The following is a 15,588-nucleotide window of genomic DNA, read 5'->3' as shown; positions in this document are numbered from 1 at the left end:
TCGTATGAAGGTGGCTCGATCTGAACAACTGCAAACGCTGAATATGCAAAATATATTTTATTTGCATTGAAAATATTTTTAGATGTTTAAAGAGAAAAAGGAATGTTTGCAGAATTAAAATTCAGAGTCATTTTTTAGTAAAAGGGGTAATGTTTCCAGAGACCTTATCCAGACTTCGACTAGTTTTTTTTGTAATCCAATGAATCCAAATCATTTGGAAAGTCACATTTCATCTTCAGCAGACACAATTAGAAGATAATTGTAGCTGGTTAAAGGGTCAGTTCACCCAATTTTTTTTATAGAAAGCATTTTCTCACCACCAGCCATGGGTATCTAGCTGTGCAGATATGTTTGGATTTTAGCTTGCACGTTCACTTTGACCTTGGAAACAGCAGGTTGATAAAAATCCCTCAACACAAGCTTTCAAGCACTTCTCGTGCTCTTCCTCAGACGAGAAATGACACTGCAAAAATGTAAGTATTGCCAAGTTAGATTTACTGGAATGTAAATATATTTTGAACATGTAACAAGAATTACCTACAGTATGTACATCAAAGCACTGTTAGTTAACAAATTCATTAAGAAAGTAATTCTAGGAAACACAGATGTAATACCGACTGGGTACATCGGTGCTTAAAGCATATTAGGAACAGCGAATGATTGTTATAAAATGTGTCTAAAGGTGCATCTTCAATATCCAACATGGATTTCAACTAGAGGTAAACCAGACTTTTTTTTTTTTTTAAGGACTTTAAAGGGGGAATGTAATGCCACGGTGTGACTTTGAGCATGGCCTGTTTTATTGGTGCTCTTTCAGGAACTCTTTCATGTAGGTGGCGAGGGCTTCGGTGTCCTCCAGTGTCACAGCATTGTACAGAGATGCACGAATTCCTCCAACTGACCTGCAGGGGGAGACAAATCATCATGTTTAAGGTCTGTGATAGTCATTCCAACCATTATTCAACTGCTGGTGTTCATATCTCCCTTTATATGACCATAACTTATGACAAAAAAAGCAACTCAGGGTTCTGTATTCTCTCTAGTAGCTAATGACATATGATAATAAAGTAGGAATTAATGCGACAACAGGAGGCATGTGCGCACTCTAACCTGTGTCCTTTCAGCGATATCATTCCGCGTTTTGATGCGCCCTCCAGAAACTTCTTTTCCAAGGCATCATCTCCCCCTTTCTTCCCCACACGAAATGGCACATTCATGCGGCTCCGACAAGACACGTCCACAGGACACCTGGACACGGCGGGGGAGTAGTTCTAATTTTAGTTTTTGACTTCATTACACAGATCAGTTGCTTCAGTGTTGCTAACACTGTAGACTGTACAATGTGCAAGAAAAATGACAGGACAGGACGGGTGAGGTTTATCACCTGAGACAGATAGTATTATCATCATTAATCATTATTATCATTAAGTATTATCATATGTAGAAGACTTTTAGTTTGGCTATTTTTCCCTTTAGTTATATTATGAGGAGCTCTTATTTTGAAGACAACGACAATGTCAGCATGGTAAAAGTATTCTGTTTCATAGTGTTTCACATCGAGTCACATTTCACTGTGCTTTAAGTGTGCGAGTGTTTATAAGCCAACAGAAGCTTCTTGCTTTGCCAGTCTCAAAAAAATGCCTTATGTCCCACGTGCACTATGTAAAGTGTGACTTGCTGTGGTTACAGTAAATGAGGCAAAGCAAAGCCAAGTAACAGAAGCTGTGTATTTTGCATTGTGTGTAATTTGCAGTAGCGGAAAAGTCACTCACACATAGAAATCATTAGACGCGTTGATGATGTCATAAATCATGGAGGACTTCTTCTTGTTGAGCGTCTCCATGGCAGCGCTGCCGCCGTTGTTCTTAATCCACTCCAACACTAGACCCATGATGTAGATACTGAACGGACAAAACAGTCACACACACACACACACACACACACAATGAAAGTGGTAAAAATCACTGTTACTACTGTTTTCTCTTCTCCTTCTTACATCACAAATTATGAATAAACTTTTACATAATGATTGCAGAAGGTTCTTAAATATCCTTAAAGGGGATATTGAATAGGAAATAGGTTTTTACACTTTCTCAGCCAGGCTAACTGTTTGCCCCGTTTACAGTCTTTATGCTAAGCTAAGCTAACCAGCTGCAGGCTGTAGCTTCATATCTAACAGACAGACATGAGAGTGGTATCAATCTTCTCATCTAATGCTACAAACGGTAGACAGCAAACCAGCTGTATTTTTGTGTTTTTGACAGCAGGATGGTAAAATGAGCTCAGGCCAGCAGACATCGGCAACACCAGCAACATTAACAGGAGACAACATTGCCATCCAAGTTAGTTAAAGTTAAAATATTGTATCTTTTTGCCATCCTCCGCAATGGAATGTACAGCCGGATGTTCAGTAGCTCTAGAAAACATGCAATAATGCATAATATACTGTATAATGCTACATTATATTTCAACGAAGCAATGCATACAATGATTTTATGTAAAATATTTTGCTCCATTTCTTGTTAACAGCACAACATCACCATAGCAACATGTCGGACTGTTTGTTTGTTTCTGTCCTGCTGTCCACAACGTGTTGTTTGTCTGGTGTCTGTCTTCCCAAATCCATGTGAATGCAACATTACTCTCGGCAAGAAAACATAAAAGCACATTTGCCAAAATGCTGAAGTATCCTTTTAAAACGTGTCTGATGAAAATACAACCAGTATCCAAGAGGCACATAGAAATCGGTAAAAAGTTAGTTCAGCATGGGGGAGTTATTGTGACACCTGTGCGTTTTACAAATGTATTTTACCTAACTCTTGATTTTACCAAACAATCTGCAGGAGAGAGACGGAGGAGCCTCTGACGTTAAAACAGAGTCTGTACCTGAAGCACGGCGGTGTGTTGTAGAGGGAGTTCATTTCAGCCTGCACCTTGTAGTCCAGGACGATGGGACACTCTTTCAGAGCGTGGCCTAGCAAGTCCTCCCGCACGATGACCACAGTCACCCCGGCACAGCCCACGTTCTTCTGAGCCCCGGCGTAAATCAGCCCAAACTGCACAATGCAAGAGGAGACACTAAAATATGACTTTGCTGTCTGTCTGATGCAGTCTCCCTTATACTTTAGGGACAACAAAAGGTTTTCCAGACTGTTGGTCAAAATGGAAATTTGGGGGGAAAAGGGGGTAAATGTTTTATTCAGTATCATTCTTGTCCTCACCTTCGACACGTCCACAGGTCGTGACAGGAAGTTGGAGGACATGTCGCTGACAAGGACCACCCCGTTGGTTTCAGGTATGAAGTTGTATTCCACGCCGTGAACCGTCTCGTTGCAGCAGTAGTACACGTAGGAGGCTGAGGGGTTCAGGTTCCAGCTGCTGGAGTCGGGGATTTCTGGAGGGAACAGAACACAGTTAGACAGGACTACAGAGTCTGGATTTTGTGTGATTTATCTGCTGTACATGTTTTCAATAAAATTACTTTTCCAGTTAAATGTAATTCTGAAGTGCTGTAAAACTGCCTCCAAACATAAAGAAGAACTCCAGTGTAAACCCAATCAGACGCAACCATGCAGAAAAGGCTGCTCACATACCAGAGTCTTTCACTGGTGCTCAGCCCTATTGTTTATTACGCAACAGCCTGGACACACAGCCAGGCCGCTAATGCAGCGTGAATGACAATGACCAACTCATAAGAGCCCAGAAGATTTTTTTTTTTTTAGATTTTGGCACTTATTGTTGAGTTCTTTTCTCTGTTCTCCTTTTTGTCAGAACAGATGAAAAACACCATTATTTTTCCAACTCTGTATTCACACCAACAGCATTAAGACATTTCTCCGTGCACGCAGACGTACTCGTGTAACTATCCAGCTTCGGGTGGACAATGTTGACTTTGCCGTATTTCTCCGCCTCTTTGGCTGCTTTTGCCGACCACGTTCCGGTCACCAGGTAATCGGCGCACCTGTCCTCTTTCAGGCCGATCAGGTTGAGAGGAACGGCGCTGAACTGTCCAGACCCGCCGCCCTGCAGAAACATCACCTTGTAGTTGTCTGGGATATTTCTGTGAAGACAAAACTCGCCATGTTAAATACTGTGCGGAGAGACCACCATCACGTGCAGCAGCGAGCTCACACAACATCCGATTCTTGCACACATCTATACACTGGTGGGGATGAAATGTTACAATCAGCACATGCAGCTGTGTTGTGTTTGTCCACTGTTAAACTTCCTGGAGCATTCAGTGCAAATGGTAGTGAAAATGTTAGTTTAAGATTACTTACCAAGATTACTGACATTATTTAATGAGTAGATTATAAACTGGATGGTGACACGTGAACATGTGGTTCTACCAGTTTAGATGACACCAATTTCTCTGTAATTACAGAAGCATTTTCTAAAGCTCACTCTGTCCATTTGGACCAACCGGTGTTTTAAATTAGTGAAATTTTAGCATGAAGGAAATGATCTCAATAATATATACAGAATATCTATAATGTAATATTAGTGTGTGCATTTTGTTTTTAGCTTGCTGTTGTCTTTGTAAGTATTTGTGGTATTTGGCATATCTAAATATGTTTAGGTTATTCGACTTTTGTTTAATAGTACATTATATGCTACTCATGTACTTCTAAGATGATTTTATTAGTGTGTCATGTTGAATGGTTGAATGCTGTCCTGTCTGATCTTCACAAAAAGCTCACAAAAGGCAAGTTCCTGACAACATTTGCTGTCAGAGCATTAAGCTATGTGTGCTTCACTCCTACAACAGTCAGTCATCTTTTAAAACAATCCCTACAGCTTGTGTTTGGCTGAAACTGCATTAAATCAAAAATCCTTGACAATGAATAAGTACCTGAATTCATAAAATATGAAAAGTCAAACACATAATTTGTCAAATTGCAAACTGCTTAGGAGGATTACAAAGAGTAAAGTAAGGTTAGACTCCTGATGTATTTTGCATTAACGGCTATGTGGAGGACAACACACCTACTTGACTGCCTTTGCACGGCCTCACCCTGTAATGTTTTAGCATTCAGCCTGACATGTGGGCACAGAGAAAAACCACACAATGCAAACAAAGAGCTACAGGACTTAAAACCCAGGAGAATGTGCAGGTCATTATTGACGTGCTGCTAATATTACTGTTTCCACCTACCTACCTGTACATTAATCATATTTTACTCTGATATTCTTCTGAATATGCAGGTTTTCTGGGTATGTGGTGACGTTCAAACCAAAAAGTACAATACAAGTCGGGTATATCATAAGCTGAAAGAGAATAAGAGAATATGAATCAACGCCCTCCTGTGTTAGTGTCCGAAAAGAGCAGGGATGAAGGATTAGTACAGCAGAAGATGTGTGAAACACTCACAGCAGCTCTCGCAGGAGACTCTCTGTTTTGTCGATGATTTTGTTGAAGTCTGACGACCGGTGACTCATCTCTGGTTTGAACAGAATCAGAGACATTTCAATACATACTTGTTTCGCCATGCATCAGCCAGTAGACAACATTTATACGTACTGACCGTGAGAAATACAGTAGTTTAGTCTCACAGTGACTTAAATCTGCACTTCTACTCACCAAGAACACTAATACCGACGCCACTGTAGTTGATGAGCTCCTTCTGTGCTTGAAGCAGCACCTGAAACATAGAAAGTATTTCTATGTAACACAAGGTGTCATCATCAAAATAATGTGTTTTATGCAAAGGACCAAAAGACAAAAAACTTCAAAGATCTGAATTTACCACAACTGAAAAGGGAGATCATTACTTTTGTCTGTTCATTTTTTTTTTTGCATAAAATGTGTGCATGGCTGCCACCTAGAGGCTGTTTCAGTTCCGCTGCCAGTGAAGCACAAAGGAGCAGTTTTCCACATGAGTGAATGAGGCTGATGCAACTCATGACAGTGTTTTCAGCTGCTGACTGAGCTGCAGACAGCAGCACTGGAAGCAGCAGTCACTAATCCACAGAACTGCATGTCTGTGTCTGACGCTATGAGGAAATATGTGACTGCTCAGGTTTCAATGCCGCTTTAAAACGAACCGCAGTAAATAACGAGACGGGAAATGAGAGAAAAGCCTGAAGCACCTGCAGATTAAACATCTCTGCAGTGTTTTACTCACCACGATTGGCTCGTATTTTGCAGCCTTTAGTCGCTATGTTACACGTGCTAAACTTACGGCATGCGGGAGTTTTGCGGGTCCGGCGCCAAAGTTGATGGTCTGTTTCTGCTCCATGGTGTGAAACGAGGTTCTGGGTTTAGTGGGTGGATGTTTCCTCCGTGTGATTCAGCGGTGTGGATGGTTTCCCCTCTCAGGCTCGGTGGTACCTCTGCCCCTCCTTTTCACTTGCACTTTTCCTAGATCACTATCATCTAGCCGGGGACACGTGGTGGGTTCAGGTGCTCCTCGTAAACTCGCACTCTCCACTAAAAGACCTCGTGTACTGAGCAAAAGCAGGTTATATCAGTTAAATATTTAAGCCTATAAGAAGAGTGAAAATATCAAATGCATGTATAAACACCCTTTAGCTTGTTAGTGTTGATATTTTTCAATATATTGATTGTTGGTTATATAAATCAGCAGATGTTGTGACGTAAGGGATAACAGATTTTTTTGTGATTTTTTTTTTCACGTTATGTATCTGTAAAAAAGAAAATGTAAAAATTTAAGGAAAAGCTATTATTCTGACTGCTCATCAGTCAAACCAATCAAAGACACGCATAGACATCCAGCCAAAATAAGGACCATAGAGCAGAACAAAGACAAGCAAATGTATAAATATAACAATTGAACACTGTATAAATGATGAATGCTTGTGAGTAGAGGTGGCACATGTTTTATATTTTACCTTGTAAGGACCAATGTGAACTGGAGGACTGAGATTTTAGAGGCTTTAGGTTTAAATTTTAGAGCAAGACTCTGCTTCAGTGTATGAATGCTCACCTGACTATTGTTTGTCAGACAGAAATGGACTAAACTCCATTTGTCAATGTGAGAAATGCACAACTCGTCTTCGATATCGTACTTAAATTTACAAATTAAAAAAAACAACAACAAAAAAAAGTTTAATGCAGAAGGAGTTTGGGGCTCTGAGACTTTACTCTGAGATTTTACATTGTGTTTAAACGTTCATCTGAACTCTGTGGAAATACAAATATTTTCTTCATCACCTGCATGCAGCACGAGGACACAAATTCCCAGCCACCCATTGGCTGTTTGGGAAACGGTTATCATTGGTTAATATCGACCTGTGCGAGAAAAAGAAGACACTTTACCTAACCATTCATTCATTTAAACACTGATCAATAAACTGCAACCCTCCTGTCAAAATAACTGAATTGAAGGGATGAAAATCTGCAGCAGAAATCAGCAGAGTAACATATTTTGTCCATGAGTTTGCTTGTTGTGTTCTTTTAAGTAATCTGGGTTATACATAGATTATTTGAACAGGAGATGAAATCCAGTTTAAACTGTGACGAGTCTGAGCACAACACCGAACCAAAAAAAAAACAGACACACTCGTAATATCATTTATTTTCTGATTTTTACAAACATTTTAATTCCATGTGTACTCCAGTGTGTAAATGCAACACTGCATCCTATTGAACACACTAACATCATGCATAAGTGGCCGACTGGCATCTACATTAAATATAGATTACCTGCAGAAATACATCAACTCCAAGACAAAGAAGTTTGTTTTAGGTCTTAGAAGAAAATCCTAACTCTCTCCCTCTGTTGGGCACGTTTTCCCCACATCTCAGCTCTAACTGTAAATACCACTGGGAAGTTTAATCTATAACAAAGCAACATATTTCATGAGATTTTCATTTCTTTTTTTCATATAAAATCAAAATTTGTGAGGTAACTGGTAACTACAGCTGTCAAATAATTATCATGGAGACAAAAGTACAATATTTCCCTTTAAAGATGTATGGAAAGACAACACCTCAAGAAAAGTACAAGTACCTGTAATTTATACTTAAGTGCCTACCTGAGCAAAAGTAGGCCTACATACTGCCTAAATAACTGACTAAGGAAAAGAATGTGACCAAATCTTCACTGTAACATAGTTTAAATAATCTGTATATATCTGTAATTATATTCAACGAGGCTGCTGACCATGAAGGATGTGGTCACTACCAGTTGCAGAGGTTGTCAGTTTTCTTCAGTTACAGTTTTCTTAACCTCTTTGAGAAGTCGTGAGGAAGATAAAACCAGGAGGTCAAACATCTCGACGTTCGGCAAACGGATTGCATCAGTCCAGCTAAGCAGGAAAAATGTGACAAAGATAATTGTGTTTCAGCAGCTCGTGAAGGTCACGAGAGGCACCTGACTGGTTTGTCCTTTTTAAAAGATCACATGGCAGGCTGCGCTCCTCCCTGTGTGTGTGTGTGTGTGTGTGTGTGTGTGTGTTTAAACATGTCACTTACTGGTGTTCCTAGTACTCTCTATATACAGCAGAGGCCTCCTTGTGTCAGGATGGTCTGAGTGTTTGTGTCTGTATACTGATGTGAGCAGATTGCTCTCATCTCCAGAACAAACTATAAATAAACAATGAGTGCACAGTGTCTGAATGCCCAGCACGACCTTTAGGACCCAGATGAAAGAAAGAGCACCTCTGCTTCTCCTTTGGGTGCCTGCCGATCCGTCTCTCGCCCCTCCTCTGCGTCCACGTTGCCCACCCTGACTCTCCCTCTCGTGCGCCACAGAAATATGGCGGGGAAGGCGTGCTTGAAGGCCTTTCTGAAGTTGTTGCCCATGAAGGCGTAAACCAGCGGGTTGATGGAGGAGTTGGAGTAAGACATGCAGTGACCCCAAATCTTCAGCTGTGGAGGCAAAATTGGAGGAATTAAGCTCATACTTTTGGACATTTGTATGTGACTGAAAAGTTCCTTTGGCTATTAATAAGATGAGATAAGATGAACCTTTATTCGTCCCACATTTTGGACATTTTATATATAATATTGAGCTTGTTCACAGATATTCACAGACAGCTGCCATTTTTTCAAGCTAGTTGCCCTTACAACAGAATTAGCCAGCTAGTCTACTTAGTTAGGTGGTATTCTCTTTGTGAGCCATCTGTGTGGAAGGGGTATAAAAGGGGTAGCTAGCTGCAGTGGGTTGAATAAATGTAACAGAATGTCATTGTTAAAATACTTAAATCAAACTACTAGCTTGGTAACTGTTAGTGCTATTAGTTCAAAATTATAATACATGGGATCCCATGATCATGGGAATAAAACCCTCATTTTAAGTGTGCTAAATGTGCATTGTGGTGTTTTCACACACAAGCAAACTGTTTAGTGGTTATCATTTAATACTGTATTTCGTACTCAGGGGCCTCACAGGACCAAAATCCGGCCCTGAATATATTCATATTGGGTTACACCCCACACCCCTCCCCCTCCCTTGCTACCTACAGCACAGCGAAGCTCGTTCAATCACACATCATGGAGAGTAAATCACCTTGTATAGAACGTAGCTGCGGAGGCCAAAAGCTTGCAGGAGGATGCAGACCTGGATGGGGCCCCAGCAGATGAGGAAGAGGGCCACCATCACCACCACCATCCGGGAGACGCGTGCACGCACTGCTGCTGCTCGCTCTGCCTGAGCCTGGAGCTGGAGTGAGGGAGGATTCGTGATGATTAGACACACACTCTGTTTTTCTGTGGATTTATTCACTGAAAAATAAGTGCAAGCGACTCCATGTCTTTCTCTTACTTGGTAGCTACTGTCAATGGGATTCACGCTGGGTTGGCCCATGCGCTTGAGCATGAAGGCGTAACAGGTGGTGATGGTGAGCAGGGGCAGCAGGTACACTGCCAGGAAGTTGTAGATGATGAAGGCTCGCTGGAGGCGGGCCGAGGGGAAGACCTCAGTGCAGTATGTCTGAGGACCAAACCAGTATCCTGTCTCCAGACGCTGGTACACAGCCACAGGGATGGACAGAAGCAGGGAGCCTGGGGAAGGCCGGGGACACGACTGTGTGACATAGTGTTCACCAGGAGTTTCACTTACTGCCACTGGATTCTGCCTTCAAACCAAAACACAGACCAAGTGGACTGCAACTCTAGAATTAACAAAGTCAGTATCATGTATATATGTTTACATTTATCCAGGGACTACAGATGTAAATTAGCATTCTTGCTGACATGTTTACATGTGATATTTTTATACTGACAGTATTGATATTGATTAAAAGAAACCACTAAATTGCTAGTTAGTGAAATAACTAATAATCTCTTGGTCTGATGATGATACCAGCTGGTTTGATCTGACTCAATTAATTGGTTTGTGTTTATCACGTCCTGTGTGTTTGTGTGATACCTATCCAGATAGACACGGAGACGGCCAGAGCCATGCGTGGCGTTCGGTGTCGCAGTGACTGTAGAGGATAGACAGTCACATAGCAGCGGTCCACGCTCATAGCTGACAGAGTGATACATGTTGCCTGAGCAGTCACCTAAAACACACACACACACAAGGTATTGTTTCTGTTTGACACTTCATACTTTTACAGTACAAAGTAGTGACAGAGAAGGCACGGTTGCAGTACCATTTCTGATGGCATCATCCTCGTCATTTCTAATTTTTTATTTGTTTGTGTGTATGTTTATGTGTGTGTATCTCACTTGCTGAAGGTAGTTCACCAGCCGGCACATAAACTCTCCAAAGATCCAGCTGGGCAGTGGGTACAGGGTGGCTGTGAAGGGAACACAGCAGACCAGAAACAAGATATCGGTTGTTGCCAGGTTTACTGGAAGAGAGCAAGAGAGAGAAAATGTAATTCCCGAGAAATGGGATTCAAGACATGTGGAGGTGAGATGCATTCAAAGGGGCCAAAGACATAAATAAGTGTATCAGTACCAATACCATTGGCGGATGCCGAGGTTTCTGCTTTTCAAAATTCGCCAACTACCATGTGCTCTGGCTTTTGGACTAATCATCAATTTTTATGTTTGAAATTTTAGTTTAAAATGTCAAGGCTTTTTGTTTTGTGAATTAAATGAGGTAATTCAATGAGCCAATGATGCATATCGACCCGTGTGAGGCACTTCCTAAATGATCAAGTGCAGCTTTAAAGATGCTTCTTTCACTGGACACACTGGCAGGATACTAAATATGAACTGGTCTTACTGCGCTTCAGAAATGTTACCTATATAAAAGTTGGTGACGGTCTTCATCTGCTGGTGCTTGGTGACCACGTGGATGACCAGCGAGTTCCCGACCAGGCCGACCAGCATGATGAGGCTGAAGAAAGTGGGGACCAGCCAGGCGTCGACCAACACCGGTGGCTCTCTGTCCTCCAGAGCGGTGGACTCGTTGCATTCAGACACACAGTCTGGATCGTGATTGGCTGCTGTGTCCACGATCATCTTTACAAATCAAAGCCAGGAATACTTCTGTGGCACGTGTAGAACGTATTTGAATTTGATAATATCTCAGCTAAAGTTACACAATGCAAATGTAACACGATAATATCATATACTATCATCATATAATGAATATCAAATTAAATGTGTGCAGAATTTATGTTTTTTTTTTAGTTATATTAAAGCATATTATATTAGCTTTTTTGTCTATAAGAAGCTTCTCTTACCTGTGGTGTTCCTGTTTTTGCTCTGTAAAGCAAGGGTTAGTCCCGAGTTGGCTGCTCTTCTGTTCTCAGTGGGTCAGAGATGAAAGCACTGTTATAGACCACCATGACTAGGGAGGGGAGGGGGGCGCTTGGAGGAGACAAGAGTCATTTTGCTTTGTGAGCATTTATGTGAGCGCAAGAGAGAGAAAGAAAGAGAGGCTGAGGCAGAGGGATGTTTAAAGCGAAATCTCTTTAATCACAGGTAATTACTCAGGACTTGATGCCCTGTAAAATGGCTGGAGCTGGATTCAAATAAAGTAACTTTAGTTCGTCATCACGTTAACATCCAGAAGTTGTGGCCAGTGTTCACTTCAGCTCAAATGCAGCTGAACCAAAGTACAGCTGGGCCAAGTTGGAAGAATAGAGCTGAGTCTGAAATAATTTTAAATGTTTTCATCAGCTTTGGCTCCAAATTTCAGTCCAGGAACTATATGTTGTTCAGTCTAAGTTTAAAAATGATTTTCATGTGTAACAAGGTCAATGATACAATCAGAGCTTGGTCTGATTTTCAGATTACAGTTGTCACATGCTGAGTTTAAATATGCAAGTCAATCCACTCAGACCACACCCACAGCCTACATAGACTATTCTAGTCTATTAGTACTATGGAATAATAGGTGAGAAAAAAACAACAAGGAAATCATGAAGACTGGTGGTGACTTGAAACCCAAAAGGAAAATGGATTAATCATGGTGACGGCTGGGGGTCATGGTGACAGTGCAGCTTGATCTCCCGCCACTTCCAGCCCAGCAAACCCCTTTTAAAGTGCTCATTACCTCGTCGTGACCTCGGCTGCCAAGTAACGAGTGTCAGACCTTGCTAACTGCACAGTGTGACGCAAGTGGAGAAAAAGTGTTTAAGTGCACAGGTGATGTTCGTGTTGTGCAGTTGTTGTTTCACATTTTATCCAGGCCGTCAAAGATATAAAAATGACTTGTTTTTTATTCTATATTATTATATTATCATAAAAATGGTATTTTTTAGCAGGCCTGTGCTTTTGAGCGCAAATATGCTGAGAGCCATTATGCCCTCACAAAGCTGGCATCTTTTGGAAGTGTTCAGGGGGTCACCTATTGTTGTTGTACCTAAACAGGTTTGAAGCATCAGTGAATGTTTTATACTTTTTAATCCCAAATTAAATGTTTTGTTGTGTTTTCTAAATGCACCATTACAAAAGAGAAGGAACATATTCAGACGCCTTCAGTAAATATAAGTTATAAAGAGTCTCTTGTTTGATCTCTGTAAGAACTGCAGAAATGATCAGTCTGTCACGAACAAATGCTGGTTTCAGGTGGATTTTTATCTTGTCTGACTCTGAGAGTGCTGCAGGACTCCAGCTTTCTTTGATGCACCTAAAAACAGCTTCTTTTGGAGGTCCATCAGGTCCACAAAGAACCATTTATTGGTTGGCCCTTGTCAAAAGACTTCTTCTTTAGGTAGAGGAGATTGGAGCCAGCTTGCAAGTTATAACAAAGTTTAATCTTACATGTAAGAGGAGCGTTTGACAGTGCAACAACATCATGGAGGTTACAGAGTAAAAGGCTCATCTGGTGAGCATATACAGTTAGGTTTTATAATGGGCATTGTGGGTGTAGTTCTCACTCATCGTGTTATCATCTACTTCTTCTTGTCCTTGTAGATATGAGGCTTCACACCATTGCAGAGCACACCCTCGATTACCACTCTGTCTGGCAATTCGTGAGCATGTCCTTGGATGGCAATTCTCATAACATTCCCTCCTGTTTGCACTCACAAGAGTGCAACTTTCCACGTAACATATAAGAACTTTACCTTACATGTATATCAAAAGCCCATGGAGTGTAAGAGCGAAAAACCTGTCTGGCAGAACAATCAATCTTTCTGGACAGGAAAATTCTCTTACGGTCCCGCTGCCCCGGCGACCGCACTATGGCACTCCCAGAGGGTCACAATAATGTCAAAAATTAACAGCACACAAACGGTACACAATGAGAAAAATAGCTGTTGTCTACTCTGGAAACTTTGAGTATGGGAACATCCGTAAAAGAACAGAAACTGTCCACCTCCAGGCTGGTCATCCCATCGTACCTGTGAAGTGGACCTGCCCCTAATAACTAATCATTATTTCCCTGATAGACGAAAACAAAGTAAAACATGGATGTGAATATGGGAACATATCTATTATCACCAAACAGTATCTTTTCCTTCAATTTTTGTTTAGTTCTATGAAATCCATACAGACAAATTGAAAATGGTAGGTTACTTCAGGAAATGTACCTTGTCTTGGAGTAGTTTTGATAACCATAGATTGTAAATGTTTTATTTATCACAGATACCATCCCTCCTGTTGAGACATGTGAAATCCCATGGATCAAAAATAGCTGCAAATCTAAAATGATTCTGCTGACTGATCATTGTCATGTTGCCACTCGTCATCCTCCTCATGATCCTCCTCTGTGTTCTGGCCCTCTGTCCAATGTCCAAATTTGCCACAATTGTAGCATCTGCCGTCCCCTCCGTGTCCTCGTCCCCATCCTCGTCCACCTCCTCCTCTTTGATCATTTCCTCGGTAACAAACATCATAATATTCATCAGTGGGAAATTCATCACAGTCATCAACAATAAAAGTGTCATTACTTTTAGCTTTAAGTTTCTTTTTCTTTACATTCATTTGTTCCTCACCATGTTCTGCGTGATCTTTGATGGTTTGAATCCCTGCACTCCTCCATCCTACGAGGTGCTTTTTAATGTTATTGCAGATTTGTTGATGCATTCCGAGCAGGAATGCATTTTTTAGCTGTAGGTTGTAATTACTCGTGTCTGCACGGTCTACAGGTATACCGCTGTGAGTTGCAAAAATCTGACTCAGCCTATCGAAATAGACTAGCACTGATTCCTCTGGTCCCTGTTTGCACTCCAACACTTTAGAGTAACAAGCCTGTCCTCTGTAGTGTTGGATTATTCTACCATACAATGCCTCTGTCCTCTCATTGTATTGCACATGTCCGAACGAGATGGGTACGTTATTTTCAAAGGGGTCCCACGTCCCCTTCACCAAACACCAATCCTGTTTCACAACACATCGCAGGACTCTCTCAGTCTCCACTGTGTCCAGCCTGAAACTGTCACACAGTCTCTTTATCTCTGTTAGGAATTCTTCCAAATTTAATTTGGGATGGACGATGCCAGCAGCAGCTTCTTTTACATCTGCATCAGTCCATGGTCTATACACGCTGACAGTGGGGGGTTGATTACTCTGTCCTGCTCTGGGATTTGGCATTTCTATCATAGGAAACATTTCTGCATCTTTAAGTCCTAGATTAGGTACTGGTGGTGTTGGACTGAGGTAATGTAAAGGATTGTATACATTACCGCTTCGGGTCCGGTGTGGTGTGTCCACCCCGGACAGAGATGGTTGTGCAGTCATGGATGATTGAGGCAAGTGGTGGGAGGCAGATGAGGAGGAGGACGGTCCTGGAGGTGAGGACTTTGAAGTGACTTTCCCCAGGAGAGGCCTAGACAGCAGCACTCGCTTATCTCGGGCAGAATACAACACAGGATAAGGGTTAGGAATTTTCATGTCCCTTTCTGCTTCCTTCTCCTTTTCTCTCTGTCTCTGCTTTTCCTCCCCCTCTTTTTTCTCCCTCTGGCGCTGAAGGCCAGCTTGTCTGAGTGCTTCGTTTAACCACGCCTTAGCCTCTGTAAGGCCTTCTTTTCTTGCTTTTATCTTACTCCCCCTTTGTATTTGTTTCAATCTTTGCCACTAATTCTCTGCAATCTCCTACTTGCAGTTTTCCCTTAAACTCATATTTATTTTGCCATTTTTTCAAATATTTTACATTATTTTTTTTTCCTGTTTCATGCGCTTCGCATCCCCTTCATACTGGACCTCGTCAGGTCCCTGACTCCGATAACAACTGCTGCAGCAATCTTTAGGTAGAGGAGATTGGAGCCAGCTTGCAA

The 15,588-nt window shown here is 41.6% G+C and overlaps 1 protein-coding gene across 1 annotated transcript; it reads right to left on the bottom strand.

Moving 5' to 3' along the window:
• Nucleotides 1–505: 505 nt before the first annotated feature.
• psat1 (phosphoserine aminotransferase 1) lies at nucleotides 506–6,325 on the bottom strand. Its single transcript, XM_070833371.1, has 9 exons — nucleotides 6,183–6,325; nucleotides 5,582–5,642; nucleotides 5,372–5,441; nucleotides 3,855–4,060; nucleotides 3,222–3,394; nucleotides 2,887–3,056; nucleotides 1,773–1,901; nucleotides 1,111–1,248; nucleotides 506–902 (listed from the first exon to the last, which is right to left on the bottom strand). The coding sequence occupies exons 1-9, from the start codon at nucleotides 6,237–6,239 to the stop codon at nucleotides 800–802; spliced, it is 1,107 nt and encodes a 368-aa protein (XP_070689472.1). The 5' UTR covers nucleotides 6,240–6,325; the 3' UTR covers nucleotides 506–799.
• Between the last annotated feature and the right edge of the window lie 9,263 nt (nucleotides 6,326–15,588).

Source organism: Pempheris klunzingeri, chromosome 7 (assembly GCF_042242105.1).
Source record: "Pempheris klunzingeri isolate RE-2024b chromosome 7, fPemKlu1.hap1, whole genome shotgun sequence".
Classification (NCBI taxonomy): domain Eukaryota; kingdom Metazoa; phylum Chordata; class Actinopteri; order Acropomatiformes; family Pempheridae; genus Pempheris; species Pempheris klunzingeri.
Note: the sequence above shows the minus strand (reverse complement) of the source record. Positions and strands in the feature narration are given on the sequence as shown.

Bases quoted from the DNA above. Each gene is read 5' to 3' on its own strand.
- psat1 (XM_070833371.1), bottom strand. From the start codon at position 6,239: ATGGAGCAGAAACAGACCATCAACTTTGGCGCCGGACCCGCAAAACTC. The intron at 5,442-5,581 runs GTGAGTAGAAGT...TGTTCAAACCAG, and splicing joins CGTCGGTATTAGTGTTCTTG to AGATGAGTCACCGGTCGTCA. The intron at 1,249-1,772 runs GTGAGTGACTTT...CGCCGTGTCCAG, and splicing joins GCGTCTAATGATTTCTATGT to GTGTCCTGTGGACGTGTCTT.